The following is a 20,922-nucleotide window of genomic DNA, read 5'->3' on the forward strand; positions in this document are numbered from 1 at the left end:
GTTAAATTTGTTAGATACCAAAAAGTGGCGCCATCTAATAGATCAAAGTCAAATGCCGTTCTAAAAGTTTTAATCATGTGTCGAAAGATGGTAATAAATGTACTTACTGTGGCTACAACTTTTTCTTTGACAATCCACCTCTATTTCAAATTCTCTTTGTCAATACGGAGCTCGATATATGTCCTAGTAGGGAAGTCACGACATATTGTCCCCCTCTACCCTAATATCCTCGAATCATGTACACATAGATTAAGCAATTAGAATTACAAGAATAAGCACGTTAAATTTCGGATTTTTTATTTCGCCATCCAAGAAACTGGGGTTTCTCAAGTAAGCAACACCTAATCACGAACAACCTAATCCCACCAAAAACATTTCATGTAAAGGGTTGCCATTGACAACCGTGACAACCAACCAGCTTGCTTTTGTACCGTGAACGGGACGAGATTCGTAGGTATATACGAGCTCGCGCGGAGGGTTCCATAGTCCTGGTTAGGTTCGATAATAGGGTGGTCCAAAAATATAAAGTTATGAAAATTCCTTTTTCATGCGGATTTTTTTTATTCCAATATACGTAAAAAGTATCCATATTTTTTTTGTATAAATCAAATAATTTACAAATAAGTTCAAATGTGGCACATAAATTACCATTCCATAATATAATAAAGGGAGCCTTGTGAAGATAAAATATATTCCACTTTTTTTCTACATACAAAGTTGGACCACCCTATTCGATAATTTAATTTTTATAAATACTTCTAAACAGTGGAGCCATACATTTATTCAGTTATAACACGGACCAAAGTAAATAGTTATAAGCTATGCTCGCGAGGTCTACAGCTCACAGATCCACTAGTCTAGAATATTCGATATTCTAAATGTCAAAGAACCTTCGCTACTCTGATTCTACGGTGACTGGCAAATAGTCATATCATAATAGGAAGTTTACAGTCACATACGACTTTTTGTTTTCGAACGTCACGATTCCGTCAAACAATTCATAACGGTTGGCTACTCGCAAGCGTATAGACATCTCGAAACCCCAGTGTAACGTGATCGTGAGATCGTAACAACCTATGCGTGATCGGAGAACTTACTCATACTGGTTTCTCGACTCGCATATGATTAGTAAGCGATATTAACAATCAATTACAGCGCCATTCCGTTTTGAGTAGCTGAATTATAATGGCGTTGGACTAGGTTTTGTTGTAAGACAACATTAAAGCTTATTAAATTCTACACAAAAAGTCCTGCATATCTTTGCGGAAAAAACACATCTTGTTATAGAAAATACTTGCTGAATCTAAGTTTAACGCTTATACACTTTCAGGGGACATTCTCTTAATAGGAAACTCGGAGGAATATGAATTCCACTTTTAACTATACATTTGTACGTGATCTACCCCAATATTAACATTTTACTCGACTGCGACTTAACCAGTAAGTTGGGTTATGGGTTTAAGTACTGATGATTCAGTACATCCTGTATAGCTTAGGATACTGGACGGATTTTTTTAAATGTCGTATCGGTAGATTCCTCTTACCCTTCACAACTTGTTTATTTACACTTGTTTTATTACAGAAAAATTAAACAAACCGCCTTGAGAGGACTCCGAATATTCAATCATATTTTTTCTTCTAGCGCCTAAACTGTTTAGCAGATTTCAATAAAATAGACATCAGTAGATCCATAATTATTACACGAGTGCTACGCAATACAAAGTTACTAAAATTAACAGAGGAAAACTTTTTAGGGCTAAATAATGTGATTGTAAAACACATTTTAGGTCTTAAACTTCCCGAAACTTGTCCAAATATCTTCATGGCGGAGGGTTTGGCCGAAGGTCCAGCTGCGCGAATACATGAAGGTCGGAAGCGTCCGAGAGAGGTGCTTCAGTAGTGTTCAAACACAAAACATTAGTACAAGACAAGTGTCTAATTGCATGCATGGTTCCTGCAACTTACACAAATACCTATAAAGTGCTCGCCGTATCGGCTTTTGCATTCAGACAATTTAACTACTGAGCAGGTTCGATAAAAGGTTTTTTTGACAATAGGACAGTTTTTATGTTTTTTTTTTCTAAAAGGCGGAGCCATAAACTTATTTAGTATTAAGCTCGTGTGCATCGAGGTCTATTATAGCTCACAAAACCAGTTGTCCCTTAAAGAGAATTTGAAATAGAGGTGTGTTGTCAAAGGCACAACCTGAAGGTTATGGCGGCATCGCTCGAAACGATGTCCCTATATCTACCTGTGGCCTTTGATCTATTAGATGGTGCCACTTTTTGATATTTCACAAATATCAGTGAAAGAATTAAGATCAAAAAGTCAAATGGCATTCTAAAAGTTTTAATTATGTTTCGAAAGATGGCAGTAAATGTATTGTGGCTACAAAGTTTTCTTTGACAATCCACCTCTATTGCTTGTGTTTAAGTTGTAAGTAAAGTTTGAAAAGTTTACGACAAGAGACAGACACAATACTGTAGAGGGCGCTACTTGGCTGCTTTCACAACACGGTTCAAATCACCACTTTGTTTTTCTTTTATTTTTTATTAGCATTCCAATCACTGCTACAACAAAAAATTTCACGATTCTAGGACTTCAGGAACCGATGTTTTCTGGTTTGTAGGTATTTTTAGGTACCCCCGTTTTAAGGAGTTGCAGGGTGAAAGTTGCAGATTTCTGGTGACCAGATGTGTTTAGACCCGTCTCTACATGCCAAATTTCAGCCTTCTAAGACTTCAGGAAGTAATCTATCTTTTCTATGACACGGACTTCATATGGCTCGGACAGTGGAAATTAAGGTATCTATAAAATCAAAAGTATAAATGGTAGCCTAATAAAATTTGATGTTTAAGATAAGTTTACTGACTACATGGTACCCTCAAAATTTCAGCCCTCTAGCATTATCCAAACCGAAACTACAAGGGTTCGAAAATACGACGAAACGTGCAGAGAAAATTTATGCACTGCCTTTTGCCCTATGTCACGTCTTGGCGAGGGCACGGCCGTGCCCCCAGATATCGTAGTTTTATCAGGAAGCGACAAAGTGGGATCCTAATCACTAAACTTTGAGGTTCTAAAATCAGATGTTCTTTAGACTATACTCGTATTGTATTAGGTTTTGTTAAAAACCGATTTTCGGTAAATTTTGCCACTTTCCAAGATTCCACTAAGCTGCCCGGAACTCGGAAACTATAAGCGACAATCCTTGGCTAGACTTGGTATATGTAAACTTATACCTACATTTAATTTTATGAAATAAATAAGTACAAAATTCTAGCGTTCTCACCATGCGAGTCTGGTGGCTGTATCAGGCACACAAAGTGGATCAACACCGGATGTAGCACAACCCAAAAACATAGGTCATTTGTACAAATACGCGTTCAGTTTACTCTGAACTCTCTACAGATTAGTATTAGTGGTGCGGCCGAGACGGTCACTCGGTCAGTCGCACGCGCTCCTCGAGACATGGCGGACGTGGACGCAGACGCGGCGCCGCGGGCGCTGCGCGCGCTGCTCGACGACGTCGCCCGCCTCCAGGACTACCGCCACCACCGCGTCGCCGTCACCCCGCTCTCCACCGGCGGCGGCAACTACACCTCCGAGCTCTTCCTCATCACCATCACCGCGCCCGACCGCGACGACCTGCGCCTCTTCGCCAAAGTCGCCAATATCAACGGAAAAATGCGTGACGACGCGCCCATCACCCAGTTCTATGAGACCGAGAGATTCGTCTACGGGACGCTGGTGGACGTCTACCGCAAACTGGAGGAGAAGAATTCGGTGCCAGCCGAGCACCGGCTGTACTTCCCGAAATACTACGGCTGCAATCCGAAAGTGTTCGAGGAGACGATCGTACTGGAGGACCTGGGCGCGCGCGGGTTCGGCACGCACGACCGGCTCGAGTCGATCGACTGGCCGTACGCGGCCGCCGCCGTGGCCGAGCTGGCCAAGTTCCACGCGCTGTCCTTCGCGTACGGGCACGACAACCCGGAGGAGTTCGCGCGGGTGCTGAAGGAGCGGAGGTTCGATTTCGGTTCGGACGAGAAGATGAAGGGCGTGTGGGAGGGCATGGTGCGCGGCGCGGTGGGCGCGTGCGGCGAGCGGCACCGCGCGCGGCTGAGCCAGTACCTGGCCGAGAACGCCAAGCGCGTGCGCGACTACTACGAGCCGCTGCGGCGGCCCGTGCTCGTGCACGGCGACTACCGCCCCAGTAACCTTATGCACAGGCTCAAACCGGTGAGTTTCATTTCACTACAATATATACCGTATTACGTACTTAGTTCTATATAACTACAAAGTACCTGTTAAATTAAAAGGTAACGTTCTACGGGAAAAGGTACCTTATGGTGGTTGGCGCTTAAGTCGCATTAGTAACAGCGTAAGCGCCGACCTCCAAAAGTACCTTTACCAGCGAATAATACGACTGTATCGCCCAAACATTATGTCACCGCGTAACCAAGGCGTCGTAAACAAACGTTGGGTTAGTAGCACGGGGTCTAATTAGCAATTCGTCTATGGAGCTGCCCGTCTAATTTGCAAATGCTCTATATTGCATTTCGTCTAAAAATCAATTGGTCTAAGTACTTTTTTCAAGAATCAACTTGTCTAAGTAGCAGGTGGACTACTAAGCAACTATAGTCTAGTAGTAGTAACTTGACTTAATAGCAAAACTGCTCACTGCTATAGGCAAACGCCTATAATCTACAATCTCGAGTTGGGATCATTAATTATAGTAGTACCTGGGCGACCGAGCTTTGCTCGGTTATAACTAGGGGGCGTCCACAAATTACGTAACGCAAAATTCCTAATTTTTTGACCCCCCCTCCCCTCATGTAACATACGTAACAAGTGCTTTGTAAAAATCTTTAGGTTAATATTCAGAAAAGAAAGACAGGTGGTAGTATAGATACTTTTTAATCAAAAATCTGTCTGTTTTAATAAATCATTAAACTGTGGTTTCAAGGAATCAAGAAATTTAATCATCTATGAACGGGTTTTGGTTAGTATTAGTAAAAAATAAAATAAAATCTAGGCACTCTTCTTAGCAACGAAACATTTAGACTCTCGATGGCACTGCGACTCGGTGCGGTCTGTGTTGCCCCGCACAAATGTCATTGTGGTGCCAATGTTACTGGTAGGGGCCTTCATGGTCTGTCCTGCAGCAGGAGCGCAGGCCGCATCCCACGCCATGCCAGTATCAATGACATTCTGCGCCGGGCGTTTACCAGTGCCGGGGCACCAGCCGTCCTAGAGCCCACAGGCTTAGACAGGGACGATGGCAAGCGGCCGGACGGCATGACTCTGGTTCCTTGGAAGCTGGGACGGCCTTTAGTTTGGGACGCCACATGTGTGGATACCCTTGCGCCGTCCCACCTCCCAGGGACCTCGACCAAGGCCGGAACGGCCGCCGAAGCAGCCGAGCGTCTCAAACGGCGCAAATATGCATCCATTGATTCCGGTTGTATGTTTGAGCCGTTTGGGGTGGAGACCCTCGGACCCTGGGGACCCGGAGCCCATTGTATTTTCAGAGAGCTGGCGAAGCGTCTCATTGATGCTACGGGTGACCAGAGGGCTGGTTCTTTCCTTGCCCAGCGAATTGGCATCGCCATACAGCGCGGTAATGCCACCAGCCTTCTGGGCACCCTACCATCGGGCGACGAGCTAGCCCCCATTTTTTATTTGTAAATATATGTATTTAGATATGTTTCTTTACTTTAGTTATATTCTTTTTTATATCTACTTCCTTATACTAAGAGTTAAGTAATATAATACCTAAATCAGAAAATACAATAAATAAATAAAAATAAAAGTTTTGGTTCCATTTCTTAATACATTCTATTAAAGGTAAATCAGAATCGCTCTCACAATCGGCATCGGCATCGGCTTCGGCGGCGATCCCATCTTCTGTGGCTAATATTTTATAACAATAAAAAAAACAAAACAATTTTTTTTTATGTATTATTATAAAATCATGCGTGATGTAACGCAAACCTTGACCCCCCCCCCCCTCCCCAACGTAACAGGACCGTAACGCTTGGCCTGACCACCCCCCTCCCTCCAATTTGCGTTACGTAATTTGTGGACGCCCCCCCTATTTATTGTAATATAGTGGTGTATGGGTGATAATCTTAACTACATTTTTTTACTAAATTAAACTTGTCTAAAACAATAAAAATTATATATAAACTTGAACATATAAAAAAAAAGTTAGCCACCGGGCGAGATTCGAACCCGTAACACTCTTTTCTAGCCGTCCGCGTCTTAACCCGCTGGACCAAACGCATGAAAACTCGAAAACACGCGTTTTCCTAAACATAAGACTAATCTAGATCGATTGTATACCCCCAAAAACCCCCATATACCAAATTTCAGCGAAATCGTTAGAGCCGTTTCCGAGATCACAGAAATATATATATATATATATATACAAGAATTGCTCGTTTAAAGGTATAAGTTTTATAAAATGTAATATTTCCTTTTTCGTGAGTTATTTTAGTTTTATTTTATTTGTACTATACTTCAAATACCGACATAATTATTCATCTAAAAATACGCGTAGACAACGGAGATCGAAGCAAGGATAAATAGTGCCTGATATTATTGGTCATGATTTATTCCAAACATTTTTAAACACGCCTACAATTTGGCAGTAGTGATGTGCAGATGTGGAGGTCCCAAATAAAATTAAAAAGAATTTATGAAAAAAAGGAAATACATATTACATTTACATACAAAATTTATTATTATTTTATAATATTTTAATTTAATAATATTTTTAAGGTGGATTGAGACTGCACCAGCAGTACACACGAATTGCTTTTTAGAGCCCGTGCTACTAACCCTAACTAATATACAATCCACATGAAACGAACGCGAGTGAATGATGAGATGACGGGTGACAGAAAGATATGGAAGAAAAAGACATGCTGCGCCAACCCCAAATGAATGGGATAAGGGCAAGCGAATGATAATGATGATGATGATGATAAATAATAATCATTATAGGACATTATTACGCACATTGACTAAGTCCCACAGTAAGCTCAATAAGGCTTGTGTTGTGGGTTCTTAGACGACAATAAATATAATATATAAATATTTATGAATACTTAAATACCTATGTATTTAAGTAAAACCCCCCTTGAATCAGGAATAAACAAACGTATTCTCAACAAATGTAAATTAATAATAATAAAATAAATAATAAATATTATAGGACATAATTACACAAATTGACTAAGTCCCACAGAAAGCTCAATAAGGCTTGTGTTGAGGGTACTTAGACAACGATATATATAATATATAAATATTTATAAATACTTAAATACATAGAAAACACCCATGACTCAGGAACAAATACCCATGCTCATCACACAAATACATGCCTTTACCAGGATTTAAACCCGGGACCATCAGCTTCGTAGGCAGGGTCACTACCCACTAGGCCAAACCGGTCGTCAAAAAACTATGTTGTTATGTTGTCACATACACTTAACACAGCAATAATCAATTACAAATAACTATAATTAATCTTAATTAGGTAATTAATACTTGGTACTTAGGTACATCGTTCCAGATCAAATAAAACAATAAGAGTTTTGAATAATTACTGTAATATATCTATACCTACTAATATACTAAATATTGACGAGTACCTATGTGTGAATGTACTGAATGTGAATGTTTATGCCGATATGTTCATTATTGTTTCACCACACCAGCTGATAAAGGCTCTCTTGATAGTTCAAAAACTGGTGAGAAAATTGCATTTTATCTACAAGAGGTGCATACTTTAACCCTTGTAACTTGAAACCCTCGCAACGCTCAAAATTCCATTTTAACTCCACTCGCTACGCATGCGGTTCAATTTTTGAAATCTTGCCTTTGCTTGGTTATTAATATTACCACGAGGGGTTAAACAAAAACTTTGCCCCTTGTAAAACAAATAACTATTTGTTTTACAGGGGACAAAGTTTATGTTGTTGTTGTTTAACGGTACCGCTCGTAAAACTGATACCCGAGCAAGCGAAAGATTCTACGACCGTAGCGAGTGCTTCGAGAAGTGGAATCTTGAGCGTTGCGAGGGTGTCAAGGTACGAAGGTTAAACAAACTTTGCCTCCGAGTGAAACACAAAAATTTTCACCACACCAACACGAAGAAAATACTAAGTATGAAATACCAAAAAATCATGATCAAATGTGTGATTGTAATCAAAAAATTATCATTGAACACCATCATTTAAAAGTCAATTCTACCAGCTAACACAAGGAAACAACTCAAAATTTGCATCTGATTACTTTGCCCCACATGTGGATAAAATGCAATTTTCTCATTAGTTTTTGGATAATCAAGATGGCCTTTACCAGTTGGTGTGGTTAAAATAACAATTTCACCACACCAGGGTAACGAATTAAACTTACTTTATAATAAAAATGAGAATTCGAAATTTATCTATTTCTCACAACTTTGTTTAGTTTAATTTTATGGCAAGATGGCAGTTGTTGTACGACTTCTCTGCGGACAGACTGTGTTATACTAGTATAGTAATTATTAGTCTAATTTAGGGTATGTTGTTGCCACGCGGGCGCGGCTGGTCGCACTCGGAGAGATAACACAAGTGTTTCCATTCCACGTGTAACGCCATTAAACAATCTGTGTCGGGCTAACTCGATCCTGCGCACATACTGTACTGTATGTAGACGTCGATGTTGTATATTGTATGTAATGAGGGCTACCGTTTTTTGTGCTCACCAGGTGGCGCCACTGTAGAGTGTGGTCCTGAAAAAACTGCTCTTAAAATTCTACTAGGTATGCTTATTTAAAAATCCACAAAAGTATTTTAACGTCTAAATTTGCCGTTTTTTAAACCTGTTTAATTTTACATATATTTTGGTTGGCACTTTTTTTAAACCACCAACATTTATAGAACTACTATACCTAATGTTTACCATGAATAATCAAAAATATTTTTTTTTTTACCAGAATTATGAATAAAAGTGAAAATTCCCAATAAAAAAGTTTTTTTTCTTTCGTACCGATTTATTTCCGAAAATATTAACATTATCGTTTTGAAAGACTGATCCAACGACATCCTACACTGTTGGGTCGAAGCAAAAAAAAAACCGGACAAGTGAGAGTTCGTTTTACTCGCGCACCGACGGTTCCGTAAAAACTTTGGGTTATCTCGTGTAACTATAGAGGCGAAACATTTTTGATCAGAAATACCTATACTAAGTATAATTGTGTACAACGCCATCTATCGGCAAACTGTCTTTTGCCCGATGTATGTTGGTTTTTCGAGGATAATTCTCATGTGAACTTTATTTGGAAAAAAAGGTGTCTTTAATGTAATATCTCATAGAAATTGTAATAAACACACGTAAAGTTGGTTAAATTTCAAACAAATTTCGGAAAGGTTTGTTGTTAATTAATTAATAAAGATTTATCAAGATAGAGGTCAGATTATTTTTTTCCTGTAAAATTTATAGTAATATTATGTAAAAATTTCATAATTTTCATAAAGGGATAAAGGAATGGTATTTTTTCAGGTTTTCTTTCATAAATCATTTAATCTGGTGAAGATGATAAAAAATTGTTTTGGAATATACAAATTGAGCTTTTTAGGGTTCCGTAGCCAAATGGCAAAAAACGGAACCCTTATAGATTCGTCATGTCCGTCTGTCTGTCCGATTATGTCACAGCCACTTTTTTCCGAAACTATAAGAGCTATACTGTTCAAAGTTGGTAAGTAGATGTATTCTATGAGCTGCATTAAGATTTTCACACAAAAATTGAAAAAAAAAAAACAATAAATTTTAGGAGTTTGGAGACACTTCCAATGTGGTAAAATGTGTGCCCCCCCCCTGTAACTTCTAAGATAAGAGAATGATAAACCTAAAAAAATATATGATGTACATTACCATGCAAACTTCCACCGAAAATTGGTTTGAACGAGATCTAGTAAGTAGTTTTTTTTTAATACGTCATAAAATTTAAAAAAAAATTTTTTTTTTTCATCAAACCCATACGTGTGGGGTATCTATGGATAGGTCTTCAAAAATGATATTTAGGTTGCTAATATCATTTTTTTCTAAACTGAATAGTTTGCGCGAGAGACACTTCCAAAGTGGTAAAATGTGTCCCCCCCCCCCGTAACTTCTAAAATAACAGAATGAAAAATCTAAAAAAAATATATGATATACATTACTATGCAAACTTCCACCGAAAATTGGTTTGAACGAGATCTAGTAAGTAGTTTTTTTTTTAATACGTCATCAATAATACGAAACCCTTCATGGGCGAGTCCGACTCGCACTTGGCCGCTTTTTTTAATACGTCATAAATGATACGGAACCATTTCATGGGCGACTCCGACTCGCACTTAGCCGCTTTTTTAAATAATACCCCACTAGGCTTTGAAATTTTGTCTCCTCTTCATATTGGGCATTTTTCATAGTTATTAAAAAAAAAAACTTTCAATGTGTCTGGGTTAGCGTTGTTCATAAATATTCCAAATTTCAAATCAATAGCTTAAGATGGTTCTCGAGATATTTAGCGATGTGACAGACAGACGGACGGACAAAGTCTCATCATAAGGGCTCCTTTTGTACTTACCTTTTTGGTACGGAACCCTAAAAACATTTTGTATGGGAGGACCGTATTTTTTTTTTGTTTTTATTTTACCGGACATGGCGGAAACCCCAAAGAGCTTATAACTTGAAGCCCCAAAAATACTATGCATTTGACACTTTGAAAGACCTTCGTCTACACTAGCTCCCCTAGCGGCGACATTATAAACGCGTTAGCCCCCATTAGCGATAAGACAGCCTGTTGTTACCTAGCTTTTAAGTGTATTTCATATATTTTCTGTGTAATTTTAATTGCATGGTGCACAATAATTGTTTTACAGGGGACAAAGTTGTTGTTTAACCGCTCGTGCTAATATTGATACCCGAGTAAGCGAAAGATTCCAAAATTGAAAAATCGTAGTAAATTTATCACTCAAAATCATAATTTAAAAGTCATTCTACCAACTAACATAAGGAAACAACTCAAATTTTGCATTTAATTACTTTGTCCTACATGTGGATAAAATGCAACTTTCTCATGTGGTGAAATAGTACATTACGATACAAGTGCGAAAAATAGGAAATTCGAAACGAGTGGCGATAAATTAAAACACGACCGAAGGGAGTGTTTTAAATCGACACGAGTTGCGAATTACCTATTCGCACATGTATCGTACAACGTTTTACAGTACTATGGCCCTTTAAATGTTCGACACAGTAACGTAATATGCTGATTTTCGCACTAGTACGGTAAAGTACCACCATATGTCCTGTAAAGAATATTTAGTTATTACTTAAAAATAGTTAGTGAAGACTCGTGATATGTTCGTGCAGGACGGCGCGGTGGAGGTGCTGCCGGTGGACTGGCAGACGGTGCGCGCGGGCTGCGCGGCCACGGACCTGCTGTACCTGGTGTTCGCCGGCTCGGACGCGGCCTTCCGCGCGCGCCACTACACCGCGCTCGTCGAGGAGTACTACGCGCAGCTGTGCGCGGCGCTGCGGCGGCTGGGACTCGACCCTGCCGTGACATACCCCAGAGAGGACTTCGATTACGAGCTGCAGAAGGTACTGTCTAGTCTAGTACTACACGAGGCCACCGACCTGCTGTACCTGGTGTCCGCCGGCTCGGGCTCCGACGCGGCCTTCCGTGTGCGCCACTACAGTTACTACACCGCCCTCGGCGAGAAGTACGGCGGCTGAAGCTCGACCCCGACCTGGTCTTACCAGAGTTGAGCCCAAGCGGACTTTAATTATGAACTTCAACAGGTAGATACTTCAACTACCGGCTTAGATACAGCCCTGCCCGGCCACAGAGTTCCTAAGTTTTACTTACTGAGTTTAGATATTATTAGAAGAGCCAGCCTCAGCAGAAAGCATTATCTGGAGTATTATAGAGCCACGAATAGGTTCATATTGATTGTGCCTATCTAGATACATAAAACCGCGTGGTTGGTCTGTGTCATCTAGATGACCGTTTCTGTAAGCGGTTTCTGCGCTCCGAAGCAGTAGCTGAGGATGTAACTAGGACAAAACCAACAAGAGAGCTGCTCACTCTTTATCTGTATATTACGTCGCTATATCCAGCATCATCGCAGTGATTGGATCGCGTGGTGAGAGCAACTATCCAATAAACGTGACGCGCGGTCACGAGCAATCTCCCTTTTCCTCTCGCCCTCGATTCGACAACTCCGCGAATCTGGGCCGACGCCGACGGCTCCATTGAATTATTTGTAATGGCGTGCCTTCTGCTTACACAATGCCAACATTCGCTACCAACGTTTTCGTAGCGCTACGCTCGTAGCCAATCCCAACGTTTTCACGCTTTGTAGAGGAAAGCTACTATGAACAGAGAACCCGCCGCGAAATAAAAAGTACAAATATTCATTTTTACGAATTTTATTTGAATAAAACGTCAGTAGTACAACTTTTTGACTTCGGAGCCATATTTCTTTGAGATGACTTCGTTTAGGGACATAAGTAGTGTTATAAATATTTATTGTGTGAAATTTAATAAGCTTTCACTTCGTCTTACACAATATTCATATTAATTCCATAGCTACAGAGAAAAAAACAAAAAAGTCGCATACTTTTTCCTATGCGGTCTGATCCCAGTGGTCCCCGAAACTATTAAAATTTTAAAACACGTAAACAGGGATCCCAGAAATTGTAGGTGTCAAATTTGATTACTGACACTATTGTTTGAACCCTATTTAAGACCTAAAATCTGTTTTTGCAATCGCATTATTTAGCCCTAAAATTTTTACTTCTTTGCCTTACACGATATTTTCGTAAAGAACGTAGATTTTGAGTAAAACGCGAATTTCTCCTGGATGGCACACATTTTCCAAGATGGCTGCGATTCCTCAAAGTCCCCAAATGTCAAATGGCGTGGGCATGAAGGGGCCTTTAATTTATATACATACCAAATTTCATGACTGTTCCAGAGATTTCGAGGTTGGTCTTAATCCGATTGTGCTATATTGATCAGTCCACTAATTGTGTTTGGTGCAACTGGCCCTATGATACATTCAAGTCAAATTAGAATAGAAACAGAAGTTGGACTTAAAAGATAATGTGTACCTATAACAAGTAAATTACATTTCCAAGAATAGTTATTAGTAAAGTAAACAGCAGCAACAGTCTTAAAGCATCATTACCTGTTCATTAGGTGAGCATGTCGTTAAGCATGAGTATCTCTTAAAAGTGTCGATTAGATGACTTCCGCGTCACATCCTAAGCTGTGTTTAATGACATTCGAATGAGTGCGTTAGTCATTGCCAACACGCAAACAGATTACAAGCCTGCGTCCTACAACAACACACGCCGGCCAGTGATCAGATCATTATGGACCATAACACGCTGCAATAAGGCTTACAAATAGGCAGTTAACTAATAAATACTAGACGATTTACACGTTAAGCAAATATTGCTCTTGTTATTGTATGTCTATGCTCTTGTTACTTCAGAACGCCGATTGAATACGCAACCAAAGATTATGCTTGCAAACAGGTAAGAATACCTATAGGTGCTTTGAGGAAACATTTGCTTGCAACATGGACTAGCAAGGTAATATTTTTTGTCAGCGCTACAGACATTTTCAACAATAGAGCACTCCCAATCTATTTAATGAAGTAGGACAGATTTATACATGAGGGTGGTATTCCACCAGTCCAATTTCTTGGTCCAATGTGTATTTGAGTCTCACATTTTGATTAATGAGAGAGTGAGACGCAATGCACATTGGACCAAGAAATTGGACTGGTTGGAATATCACACTGATACACGTGTTCTTGAAAGTTGTCGGTTTAACACCTGAAGAGTATTAATTAGCTATTACCTTCCCACTCAATATTAAGTTGACTAATTAACGCTTTATCTATCTAAAGCAAAGCTTTGTTTACTTTAGACTTTATTACCAGACTAGATTCCAACTGATGGTGCTAATTGACCCGCACCTAAACAATACATATAACCTGTAACACAATTGGTTTCTACGGATCGTTTTCTTCTAGGTACATGAAACAGTTTTTAAATTGCCTAGAGCCGGATATCTGATTCGGGTAAAGTATGAATGTCTACGAGGACAACCTCCCAGCCGGTGTGACCTCACGTGACATGGTCATGGCCACGAGTGACGTTTAAACGCGATGACTGCTTAAATAACTTGCTTGTGATGATACTCGTGTCTGTAATCTAAAACAAAACTGTTCTGGGTGCGTAGACAAGGTGCCAATCGTTCACGCTCTATCAGTCTTCCATATTAGTGCGACAGAGACGTCAGAGACAGTCGCGTTTCGTTCGCTACGGACCATTAACGATTGGCATGTTGTCTACGCGCACTGCTGTGTTGAGTATGTAGGTAAGTACCATTATAGCTACTGAACTGATGTGCCGTCGCTAAATTTCCAAAATTGCACCTTTGCAATTTTGTTTCCGAAATATTTCAAAGTGGGACCTTTCCCGCATTGAAATATTTCGGAAACTTCTCATGATTATGTTTGCATCAGAATCGAAATCTTCAATTTCCAAAATAAAAAATCCTGTTTTCTTGATTTTTTCTGAAATTTTCGAAAACTTTTCAAAGTTTTTCGATACTTTTCCGCAACTTGCACATCTGTACTCGTAATACAGCATAGAGTTTCCTTCTCCGTCCATTTCGATCCGTTCATTATGTAGAGCCTAAATATCATTTATTGCAGGCTTCTAGCCCATACCACAATCAGACAAACACATAACGACATAATGGCAATCTATGTATATACATTAAAATAAAAGCAAAATATTTTTTTTAAATAATAATTAAAAATGAATAAGTTTAAGATAAATAAATGTCAACAATGTATGATTTTGTAATGGATTATAAAATCTTACATAGGTGCCCACATCATTTAGCCAAGTCATGAGACTAAACTGATGATAATAGGACGAAATAGTAAATCAATCAAAGGACCAATGTCTAGGCCCTCGTATCGTATTGTAGAGTCGGGCCTAGTTAGCTCTGAACAGATTTTAGCGATGCAAAGTATGGAACTTGTGAAAGTGTCAGCATCAATGTCAAATGTCTCCTTTTTCTGTCTTCTTCTTGCAGAGGTAGCACGGTTCAATTATACCTATGTGTGTCTAGAGCTTGTGCTTGTACTTGGCTACAAAAAAAAATACCGATACAATTGAAAACCGTTTTGAAGTCGGTTACTGATTGTTACGTTTGATTTCAGAGCCTGCCGTACGGGCTGCTGATGGCGGTGTTCGTGCTGCCGCTGGTGACGGTAGAGGCGGCCAACGCGCCGCGCCTGGACGACATGGGCCTGGACATGTGGCAGGTCAAGACCAGCTCGCTGTTTAGCGACCGCCTCAACGGCATCGTGGATGACTACGTGGCTTGGGGCGTGCTCTAGCGGCCACTCGCGGACTACCGGTCGGTGGAGGCCGACAGCCTGCCGCGCCTGGACGACATGGGCCTCGACGCGTGGCGGGGCAAGACCAGCTCGCTGTTCAGCGACGGCCTCAACGCCATGGTGGACGGCTACGTAGCCTGGGGCGTGCGCTAGCGGCCACTCGACGGCGGCGTCGGAGCCCAAGTCACGATACTGTGATCTAAGGCGGTTCACACATGTTGACACCGCTATACAAGTAGAGTAGTATAGGTAAATAACTTTACAAAACCCGTGTTGTGTGTAGTACCACTACTTTACCTATAGTGAAGTGGTCGGAGTTCGGATCAGACATTACATATTTGAAATTTGTGATGACTAGATCTGCAGACTAAATTCTAATCCTCTGCCCTTTTATAATTTGTGGCTTTTAATCACAGAAGGGGCCTTAAGCTTCATGTGCAATAAGGACTTTGCCATCTGAAATTCCAACAGAAAATCTGATATAATAGTCCTTATTGCACAAAAAGCTTAGAGACCCTTCTCTGATGGAAAGCCATATTTATTTTTCATGAATATTCAACAGGAATAGTTGTGAATGTAATTTATTTAAAGAGTTTTTCTACACTGTACACAATTACATGCGAGAGGGGTTTTAACTTAAGCCTTCTACCAGGTATACCTAGCTACACTAGTTTTGCGATATTCGCTCCTGGCACAGGGTGCGTAGCCAACGTGCCAATCGTTAACGATCCGTAGTGAACGAAACGCAACTGTCACTGTCGCACTAATATGGACGAGCGATGGAGAGACGACTACGCTACGCGGAGCGTCGATTGTCACGTTGGCTAAGCACCCAGAGCGTTGAAGCCATCGCCCGTTAAACAACGTGCACAAAATATGGGTCCAATTGTATGGGTATTAATTAATGTGATGTTCAGAGATTAATTTAAGTTATTACATTATGGTTTACATTATTACGTTTTATAAGCTTTATTTAGTTGCTCCTACCTGTCCCGATGTCTGCCCTTGTCATTAGGTCTGTGTAATCAATTCATACTAGTACAAGATATACTTGTCCTACTTACGTAAAGCCGATACCTAGTTAGCTATTGGGTGCCTCAAAATACGAGTGCTCATGACTGAGGTGGCGTTATTAGATATTCTGCCAAATATAATTCTGGCCTACCATGAAACCATGCCCACTGACAAACAGTAAAGTATATATAATTTTAAGTTTGAATCTTCCACAGGAGCACAAAGATCCATTTCGTAGGTTGTAGGCAGTGGCGTAGCTAGGCGTGGGCGAATGGGGCCCTCCGCACGGTCTCGCACTTAGGAGGGCCTCGCAAAACCAACCCTTTTATTACCTTGGGGTTTGGTTTGAGGCTATTGAAAAGGGTCTCGCAGATGTGGTTTCGCCCACGGCTATTAGTTCACGCTACGTCGCTGGTTGTAGGTATTCTATTCCCTGTGCCTATTTTTATAGGTGTTTAGTGCGTGTCGTATAAATAGACAACTTTTTGTAAGTAAAACACAGTATTGGTAATATTTTGTCCCTTTTATTATCTCAGGAATTGTTTTGTTTTCATATAATAATATCATAAGTTACAGTGAGTACAGTGTCGGCGGGTTCGGGCTCGCCGCGGCTGCGCGTTGTACAACAGACACACACATTATACAGTCCAGGTTACTATACATACTGTACTAGTCCAGCCATGACCTGTCGACACGGGAGGTTACAGAGGTATATCCTTTCTCGATGAATTGTAAGGGCCTCTGCACACCGTTTTTACGCTGACAAATCATTGGCCAGCAAACTCCAGTGTGAAGGGGCCGGACAACTCATTAATTTGTACCATTCGCTGCCAAACACGTAGACGCTTTTACTCGTAAAGTTACGCAACGCCCGGCCCGTAAGAGCAACGGAAGTTTTCCTCTGATTGTCAAGCGAAGACACTTGGCGAGCAAGAAAGACATTGTTTGTTTCACCCAATTATAAATAATGTGCTTATCTGTAAATAATATTAATTATATGTACTCGCTTAATCTGACTTATCAACTATAACCCCAATTTAATTTAATTGTTTCAAGTTTTTTTACTTATCATGTTAAATTTGAATAGTTGACCTTTTTACAACAGAACACCAGAAGTATTGTCATTGATCAATCTAAGTCAAATCTTTTTCATCTGCAATTAGGAACATATGTAAAGGGTAAGGTGAATTGATAAAAACATTTTTTTTTTTTAATAAATACCAGTATGTTTTTCTCGGGGGAGCCTGTACCCTAGAGAACGCGTCCCCAAGGTGGCGGATAGGGGCATGCTCGAGGGATGTCACGCAAGAGACATCCTGAGGGTAAGGGCGAAATAAAATAACCCTCGCGGACCAAACAGGCCGGAAAAGGTAAACTCCGTTATCAAACCCCTTAGTCGAGCTTCTCGAACATGTACAGAGTAGAGGTCGACGACAGTGCTGTGGTTCTAGGCCAGGAATCACAGAAGGGACGGCAGCGGAGGAGCCCCTTGCGGGTCAACGGTGGCGCCCACACCTGCCAGGCAGGTGACAGTCTTGACGTCAGGCGGCAGCCGGTCGTAAAACCTAAAGCCAAATATCTTCTCCTCACATGAAAACGCAAAGTAAAATGAGAAAGGGCAATACTACTAGGGCGTACCCCGGAAGCGACGCGAGTGCAAGGAATGCGACATTGACAAGCGACGAAAATTTGAACAAGAACAAAAGTTCGCAAAAGCATTCGGCTATTTTAAGTAGGATAAGACTTGCATCGTGGAATCTGGGGTCTCTTACTGGAAGGAGCCAGGAATTAAGTAAAATCTTACATAAAAGGTGCATTAGTTGATACATGAAATACCAATAAACGAGTGTAAGATCCTATGTGGAGATCTCAATGGCCACGTTGGTTCTACAAACGCATGGTGGTTTTGGATATGGCCAGGTAAACAAAGAGGGTGAACAAATATTGGACTTCGCAGAGAGACACTCCTTAACTATTGTAAACACTAACTTTCAAAAAAAGCCTGAGCACATTATCACCTATAAATTTGCAGGTAGAACCTCACAAATCGATTTTATACTATCGGATGTGGCTTTGAAACGGAAATTAAGGACTGCAAGACCGGAAAGTAAGACCGGGAGAAGCACTAACATCTCAGCATCGCATAATAGTGGCCGTGTACGATTTGCCCAAACCTATAAAAAGCACTGTCAATAGAACACCACGAACAAAGTGGAAATACCTGGATGGACCCAAAGGAGAACAGTTACTGAAAGCCATTGACGAACATCTCCAAGTTGATTTATCGGCAGAACATCTATCAGCCGAAGGAATGTGGTCTAAGTTTGAGGAGATCTGCCGTCTGAAAGCAACCAACATTCTCGGTTCTTCCAAAGGTGCAGTCAGCACTGGGAAAGACCCAACATGGTGGAATGATACTGTCAAAGAAGCGTTGGCAAGCAAGAAAACTCACTTTAAGATATGGCAGTGTTCTCAACTAGATGCAGATAAAGAAACCTACAGAGAGGCAAAGAAAAGTGCAAGAATAAGCGTAGCGCAGGAAAGAAGTAAATCAAACCAAACATTTTACGAGAATTTAGAAAATGCGAAAACTGTACACGAGATATTTAAACTAGCAAGATATAAAAACAGAAACACTATGGATATAAAAACTAATAAATACATCAAAGATAAGGATCTTAATTTACTAACGAACAATGAAGAAATTAATAAAAGATGGTTTGATTACTACCAACAACTTCTAAATGAGGAGTTCCCAAGTGAGGATATCACCCCTCTAGAACTAGTGGTAGGACCAATACCCGAAATAAGCTTCGATGAAACAAATCTCGCAGTATCAAAAATGAAAAACCACAAAGCCATTGGTCCAGACGAGGTGCCAGCAGACCTGTGGAAGAGACTAGGGAACACGGCTATCATCTGGCTCACTAAGTTATTCAATATTGTCCCAGCGACGAAACGCATACCCGAGTCATGGCGCCAGAGTTATCTAGTTCCCTTCTATAAAAATAAGGGGGATGTGGCACAATGTGAAAACTACAGGGGAATAAAATTAACATCACATACACTGAAAGTTTGGGAACGCATTCTTAATAGAAGACTCTCCGCTCTATCTAATATATCCGAAAATCAGTTTGGCTTCAGAGCATCCAAATCAACCACTGATGCAATACAGGGCGTAAGAATCCTGATGGAGAAGTATAAACTGAATAAAAAAGACCTGCACCTATTTTTTTTAGACTTAGAAAAGGCTTTTGATCGGGTGCCTCGCGAACTTGTTTGGCAGGCCCTTCGAGCCCAGAATATACCCGAACACTATGTCAACCTGGTGCAGGACATGTACCACAATGTTTCCACGAAGGTCAGAAGTCTGGCTGGGTTAAGCAAATCGTTTGAAGTTAAAGTAGGGGTGCATCAGGGTTCCGCACTAAGCCCGTTTTTATTCAATCTAGTGATGGACTATTTGACAAAGGATATACAGTCACCTCTGCCCTGGGCTATATTGTACGCCGACGATATAGTACTAGTAGCCGATACCGCACAACACCTGCAGGAAATGCTGAAAACGTGGACATGTTCATTGGAAACACAAGGTCTTAGAGTTAGCCGAAGTAAAACCGAGTATTTAAAATGCCCATTTAGCGGGCAATCAACACCTGAACCTATTTACATGGGATCGACGCCAATAACAGAAGTGCAAAAATTTAAATACTTGGGCTCCGTATTGTCAACAGATGCCAATATAGACTTAGACGTCAATCACAGAGTGAACGTCGCTTGGCAAAAATGGAGATCGTTGACGGGAGTTCTTTGTGATCCACGCATGCCCATAAAAACTAAGGGCAAAGTTTATAAGACGGCTGTCCGTCCAGCACTAATGTACGGCTCCGAGTGTTGGACAGTCAAAAAGTCACACGAGCAAAAGTGCCATGTAAACGAGATGAAAATGTTGAGATGGGCGGGGGGTGTGACTCGAATGGATAAAGTCGCACCAATCACCGAAAAACGTCTTAGGTAGTACGGCCACGTGAACAGGCGTAGTGATAATCATGTCGTCAGGGTCGCATTAAAAATTCCGGAACGTAAGAGAGGCCCAGGCCGCCGTCCATTGACCTGGTGGTCAAACATAGAAAGAGACCTCAATCGATCCCAGATGTCAAAAGAGACAACCCAAAACAGAGTAACTTGGCGCAGAAGAGTGAGGAGACCCGACCCCAAATAAAGGGAACAGGGAAAGAAGAAGAAATACCAATATGTTTAAAAAAATTAATGAGATTAAATACTTTAAGGAGACAACGTATACTTGTATTAACTGGGTAATTAATAGGTATTTATCCAAACACAGACAATCTGACAATACAGCCAAACCGGTACCCATCTCTAGTCTGCGAATGCCACTTCGTAGATTTCATCCGAGTAAAAGTCGTTACACTGACCC

The 20,922-nt window shown here is 40.7% G+C and overlaps 1 protein-coding gene across 1 annotated transcript; it reads left to right on the forward strand.

The window, feature by feature from the left end:
- The first annotated feature begins 3,398 nt into the window (after nt 1-3,398).
- On the forward strand, nt 3,399-16,423 carry LOC133527628 (uncharacterized). The gene is made up of 3 exons (XM_061864712.1): nt 3,399-4,242; nt 11,410-11,640; nt 15,291-16,423. Exons 1-3 carry the CDS (start codon nt 3,472-3,474, stop codon nt 15,468-15,470), a joined length of 1,182 nt encoding a protein of 393 aa, XP_061720696.1. The 5' UTR covers nt 3,399-3,471; the 3' UTR covers nt 15,471-16,423.
- Nucleotides 16,424-20,922: the final 4,499 nt, after the last annotated feature.

Source organism: Cydia pomonella, chromosome 18, assembly GCF_033807575.1.
Source record: "Cydia pomonella isolate Wapato2018A chromosome 18, ilCydPomo1, whole genome shotgun sequence".
NCBI lineage: Eukaryota > Metazoa > Arthropoda > Insecta > Lepidoptera > Tortricidae > Cydia > Cydia pomonella.

Bases quoted from the DNA above. Each gene is read 5' to 3' on its own strand.
- LOC133527628 (XM_061864712.1), top strand. From the start codon at position 3,472: ATGGCGGACGTGGACGCAGACGCGGCGCCGCGGGCGCTGCGCGCGCTG. The intron at 4,243-11,409 runs GTGAGTTTCATT...ATGTTCGTGCAG, and splicing joins TTATGCACAGGCTCAAACCG to GACGGCGCGGTGGAGGTGCT. The intron at 11,641-15,290 runs GTACTGTCTAGT...GTTTGATTTCAG, and splicing joins TCGATTACGAGCTGCAGAAG to AGCCTGCCGTACGGGCTGCT.